The following is a 6,187-nucleotide window of genomic DNA, read 5'->3' as shown; positions in this document are numbered from 1 at the left end:
ATTATTTACTAAAAGTTTTCTGAAAGATTGCCCATTCATTTCAAATTTAAAATAACATTTATCGGATAAATTAATGGATAAAAGTTTTTATTCGTGCTGCATTTGAGATGAAAATATTCCCACAATAGATGAAGGATTCCCAAACAAGAAGCAGCTGACACAGCGACAGCTCCCCACATATACGAATCTCTGCAGCATAACCAAAGATGGCATTTAGTAATGTAGCTAAATCATTGGCAGTGCAGTTGAGAACGCCACATGCTACTGACATTACCGACTCTAGTGAACATCTGGATAACATTTTACTTCTCTATCACCAGCCTACTGCACAATCAACAAATTAAACTATACAGTTTATCGTTTTAAATGTGTAGTGTTTTCTGTGAAACGATAAGAAATATTTAGTCTGAAGGAAGACACTAGTTTTGTTCCACCTCACTAAGGAGGTGAAAGGTACAGTACCTCCTGACCTGGTGGACTAGGTGAGCTATAAGAATATTTATATGCCAGTGCATTTTCAAAATGCGCACATTCAACTTATTTCCGAGTTTTCTGCCACCTATGAATGCAGCCCATGTTCCTAACAATGGGCTGATTTATGCTGTGTGGGATGTGTTGGATGGTTTTCAATGTCTTTGTGGAGACTTGTGCTCAGAGACTGTGCAATATCTGAGCTGTGCAGTGCAGTTTTTCTACACTCCCTCTACCTGGTAGCAATGTGATGAATAAGGAAATGTTTTGATGTTTACATCACAGTGAATACTGACAGATGATGGCTGTGTGTTGGCGCTAATCAAAACTATTATTCATGCCAGAACTTCTGTCTGTTGTTCTAATGATTATATTTTGGTATTGTGTTGTAACTGCCACAATAATGAGTGATTGTCAATACAGTCTGTGTCCAAAACAAACGAACAAATAAAAAACCAGCTGATGCAGTGTGTTTATATTAAAGTACATCTGTGTAATTACTGGAGGCTAAGATACATAATAGCTTTGCTTTTCCTCCTGATTACGCAATTTGTCGTGTAAAAAGAAAATCAATGTGTTAACTCAGAGCGCTTGTTATCACTAAAAATCTCCTGAAAGAGACGGTATTTACTTTAAATTTTCCATTCAAGACTGCATTTAAGCTTGTGTTATTTCGGTTTTTGGCATGGACATGAAGTTTTAGATTTTAAAGATAATCCATGTTGCAATTACTGATCGACAATAGTTATAGTAAAAGAATGGGGGGTGGCTCTAAATTGCCTGTACATATGAACGTGAATGATTGTCTGTCTCTCCCGGTTAGCGCTGTGACAGACTGGTGACCTCTCCAGCCAGACTGTACTCTGCCTCACATCCTATGACAGCTGGGGTAGGTTCCAGCCCGTCTGTGGACTTGAATTGGATAAGCGGAAGAAATTGGATGGATGTAGTACTTGAGAGCAGTATAGTGACAACAGCAATACAGTGCTTTTTGGTGAAGGGGCATAGTGGTTAGCACTGTCACATTACAGCAAGAAAAGCCTGGGTTTGAATCCACTAGCTGACTGGAGACTTTCTGTGTGGAGTTTGTATGTTGTCCCTACAGATAAACAGAAGAAGATGGATGATTAAATGGCCACATAAAGAGAATTTTATGTAATATTTAAATATTTTTGCAGGGAATGAGTTATTCCATATAAATATTGAATTTCAGCTATTTTCACATTTGGCTTTTCTTTGTAGGAGGCAAAATTTGTCTTTTTCTGTTAGAAATGTAGTTTATTTGCTGAGTCACCTAATTCACTCTTAAGTGCAAATTTGGAGACTGTCAAGATTTGACATATACCAATATACATATTCATAAAACTCCAGCTTAATCTTGCCAGTATAAGTAAAGCTAGAATAATGTCCTGTCTAGACAAATGTAGCAATTTGTGTGTACTATTTCTCATAAATCTGTTTATTTGCAAGTGACTGGGATTGGCACTCAGATATGAGCAGTTGGGCTTAGTGTTGAATAAAAGTCTGTTATTTGCTATGTGGTTTGCTCATTTCCTTTGTTAGTGTTGTGCCAGACTGTTTTACAGCTGAGTGCTGCGACTGTCTCACCCTTTCTGCAGTCTCAGCATTTAAAATTATTATAGTTTTGACTTTAGTAAGAGTGTATGTCTTGAAGCATGGAGTGCATGGGCACGCTTAAAGGAATGATTTCCTTTAAGATGCTGCAAGAAATCTAACCGATCACTGAATTTTCACTACAGTACACATCACACTATACTAAGCTAGAAGAAAAAGGTGACTGAATGAAGTTTCAGGAGCATATTTTCTTTCATAGATCCACAATGTTTTCTTTTAAGTGCAAAAAGACATGCTTTCTGTAATTACATTTGCTCTCTAGTGTAGTGGGTGTGAGCTTTAATAGAGTTTATTGATGAGCTAGCCTTTACTTAAAGGGAATATGCTAAGAATCATAAACTGGATGCAGTATATCCAGCTGTTTTTTTTCTATTAGCATTCCCAGCTGTTTAGTTATCACTTCTAGCTTATTAGAGTGCCATGAAAAAGTATTTACCTCCTTTGTGAGTTCTGAGATTTGTTTTTGCATTTGTCAAACTTAGATGTTTCAGTTTCATCAAACAAATGTTAACATTTGACAAAGATAATCTAAGAAAATCCAAAATGCAGTTTTTAAATGATGATTTGTTAAGGGGAAAAAGGCTATCCAAACTTATCCTGGCCTTGTGTGAAAAAGTAATTGGCCCCTTGTTAAATTATAAATTAACTTTGATTAACCACAATTTTTTGGAAAGCAACAAGTTCAGTTTCACTAAACACACCCAGGCTTGATTACTGCCAGACCTGTTGAATCAAGAAATCACTTAAATAAACCTGTCTGACAAAGTAAAGGTAGCTAAGAGATCTCAAAGAGCAACACATCATGCCGCAATTTAAAGTCATTGGCATCTGTCAGTCTGGAAAGTTTTACAAAGCAATTTCCAAGTCTTTGGGACTCCAGCAAACCCCAGTTAAAGCCATTATCCACAAATCAAGAAAACTTAGGACAGTGTTGAACCTTCCCAGGGGTGGCCAGCCTGCTACAATTACTCCAAGAGCACATCAACAGCTCATCCAGGAAAAAAACCTCACTTGCCATAGTTAAGGTCAGGGTTCAGCAATAAGAAAGAGACTCGGGGGGGAAGAATGACATTCATGAGAGAATTCAAAGGCAAACACCACTGCTGGCCAAAAAGAACAAAAGCTCGTCTTATATTTGTGAAAAAGAAAAAAAAACATCTCTAAGATTATCAAAACTTTTGGGAAAATATTCTGTGGACTGACAAAATGACTGACAAAATGTGAACTTTTTTTTGGATGGTTTAAGTGGTTTGAACACAGCATTTTATAGTAAGATCATCATCCCATGTAGCCATGAATTCTGCTCTCTATGAGAAAATCCTGAAGGAGAGCCATCCAACCATCAGTTTGTGCCCTGAAGCTCAAACAAGCTTGTGTTGTGTTGTGTATGCAGCAGAACAATAATCAGAAAACACAGTGGTGTTCTTTCAGGGCAAGCAAGGTAAGCAGTGCTTGCCTCATCAAACCTAAAAATAGACATAAATTAAATCATACCAAAATAAGGCAATCTCCCCCTTTAATCTCCGACAGTGCTTTCATAGAGCTACTCCCTTGTCAATTACAGTTTTTCTCAAATGCTAAAACACATGTCACAAACGTTACCACCAGGTCCCCCAATGTCCAAACACAACACCCTTCTCTAAAGCTACATAAACACAACCACACCTTCCCACTGCAAAACTCAAACTCCCACACCAAGAGAGCAGCTCGAAGCTGTCAAAACTGTAAACACTATACACAGCATTACACACTACAGCAAAACAATTGAAAACACAATGCTCAATTTGTGAGAAGGTTCTTTGGTTCATAACTGCCAATGCATATTTTTATAAACTGTACAGTAACGGATCGTCATAGAACCCTGCAGAGGATTAGGCATTTAGATTTGTGAGTTTCACATGAAGACTATAAATCTATAAAAACATCCTGCATGTACGTACACTACTGTAACACAACTCAATGCAAAAACAGAATCTATCGCACACAACAGTACTCTCGGAAACATGATCAGGGTGTGAAGTCTTTTTTATTGTCTACACGGTCATTTTACAGTATTACACACAGTCACTGTGCGGCATCATGTCGCCGAGCTGCATTGGGCCACATCACCTCATCCACATCACAGGCTATATTGTCCCTTGCTAGGCACCGCGGGAAAAACGCCCTGGAATGGCGAATCCATCCCTGGAAGGCCTCCACTGGGATGTCAGCACAGGCCAGCTCCATTGCCCGTACGAGGTTCTCTCTTGTGTATGGCTGTCTGTCATACACCTTCCATCTCCATGATGAGAAGAACTCCTCTATAGGGTTCAGGAAAGGGGAGTAGGGTGGCAGACAGACGTTTAAAAAGTGGTCACTGTTTGTGGTGAACCACTCTCTGATTTGGTGTGTCTTGTGGAAGCGGACGTTGTCCCAAATGATCACATACATGTGATGTGCTAGCCTAGGATGGTGTTGTTGACGGTCCAGGAGGATGTCTTTTAGCTCCTCTAGGAAGGTGAGGAGACGTTGGGTGTTGTAAGACCCAAGGACAGCATGCCGATGGACAAGCCCCTCCGTACCCACAGCTGCACAAAGAGTAATATTACCCCCCCGTTGGCCAGGAACCTCAGTGATGGCTCTCTGGCCAATGATGTTACGGCCTCTTCGCCTTCGTTTCTGGAGGTTGAAGCCAGCCTCATTCAGGAAGAGGTACTCATGGGGTCTGGCCATCGCGTCCAACTGCATTATCCTCTGTGAACATGGGAAAGCGTACAGGTGTTCAGAACGGTCAATCAGGTAGCACAGGTAGTCCAGAAGTAATGTAGGCCACTAAGCAACACAGTATGTCCACTAACTGTACTGTGGACATGGATGTATACGTACTTGCACATACTCGTAACGTTGTCCTATGTGTCGCGCAGAGTTGCGCTCAAAGGGAACCCTGTAGACCTGTTTCATCCTCATCTGTTGGCGCCGGAGAACTCGGTCTATTGTGGACACGCTGACAGCATCAATGTTCTCAAAGTTTACATTATCTGCAATGACTTTGTCTCTGATCTCTCGGAGTCTAATGCAGTTGTTCTCACGGACCATATCTGCAATGAGGGTTTCTTGTGCCGCTGTGAATATGGCAACCCTCCCACCTCTATGTGGCATTCTTTCAGCTCTAAAGAAAGAAACATGTGTTGTCAATTGACTGATTTATATGTAAAACTACATGTAAGGTAACAGACCACTTTCACAGGCCTGTAAAACTGTAGTGTGACAAAGAAAGCAATAGCGTACTATACCTGTTGTGTTGTCTAAATGCCTTGATAATGGTGGCCACGGTGGACCTACTCAGGTTTGGATGTACTCTTCGTCCCGCTTCAGCCATTGTCATGCTATGGACAATGACATGATCAATTACTGTTGCTCGCATATCATCTGTTATGATGGTGCGAGGTTGTCTTCTTCTCCCACCTGGACCTTCTCCTCTCTCTTGTTGGCCTCCTTGTCTTCCTCCTCTACTCCGAACTCCTCTTCTTCTTAGGCCTTCACCTCTTCCTCCTCTGATCTCAACCCCTCTTCCTCTTTGGCCTGCAGCTCTTCTCCTTCCGCACGCTCGAATGCCTTCATCCATTGTGATTGTTTGGCATCTTCACCAAACTATGCTTTCATAGGTGGGGTCACATCATTAGCAACAGGTGTCTTCAATTTTGAGTCGTTGTGTGTAGTGACTGACGCCAAGTGTGTTCCCTGTGTTCACAGATTGGTGACTGTGGCAAGCATTTTGCATCACATGAGCTTTCATTTGAGAATATGTGCAGAGTTGTTTTGCAACATGTGTTTTGGCAAGGAAAAATGTGTTTAGATTTATGAGTACAGAGGGTTGTGTTTTGTGAATTGTGTCTTCATGTGACATGTGTTTATGGTACTGGTATATGGTGGCTACATTTAGTAAATGTGTTTAGACTACTGGTCATTTGGGTTACAGGATTGGCTTTTGTGTTTTAACATTTGAGAAAAACTGTAATATGTGCATTCAGCCTTCACATTACAGCCATCTTGTTGCTGCAGTCGACTATTGTTGCAGTAAGGTGTGCTTATTTCAGTCTCA

General features: G+C 40.6%; 1 protein-coding gene across 1 annotated transcript; it reads right to left on the bottom strand.

The window, feature by feature from the left end:
- Nucleotides 1-2,613: 2,613 nt before the first annotated feature.
- On the bottom strand, nt 2,614-5,637 carry LOC145428937 (uncharacterized). Its single transcript, XM_080301934.1, has 2 exons — nt 4,972-5,637; nt 2,614-4,839 (listed from the first exon to the last, which is right to left on the bottom strand). Exons 1-2 carry the CDS (start codon nt 5,242-5,244, stop codon nt 4,171-4,173), a joined length of 942 nt encoding a protein of 313 aa, XP_080158060.1. The 5' UTR covers nt 5,245-5,637; the 3' UTR covers nt 2,614-4,170.
- Between the last annotated feature and the right edge of the window lie 550 nt (nt 5,638-6,187).

This window comes from Astatotilapia calliptera, chromosome 5 (genome assembly GCF_964374335.1).
Source record: "Astatotilapia calliptera chromosome 5, fAstCal68.1, whole genome shotgun sequence".
NCBI classification, from domain to species: Eukaryota; Metazoa; Chordata; class Actinopteri; order Cichliformes; family Cichlidae; genus Astatotilapia; species Astatotilapia calliptera.
Note: the sequence above shows the minus strand (reverse complement) of the source record. Positions and strands in the feature narration are given on the sequence as shown.

What these genes read in the sequence shown, in the direction of transcription:
- LOC145428937 (XM_080301934.1), bottom strand. Translation starts at nt 5,244, where the DNA reads ATGCCACATAGAGGTGGGAGGGTTGCCATATTCACAGCGGCACAAGAA. An exon ending in AACGTTACGAGTATGTGCAA is followed by an intron (nt 4,840 to 4,971) that starts GTACGTATACAT and finishes CCATGTTCACAG; the next exon opens with AGGATAATGCAGTTGGACGC.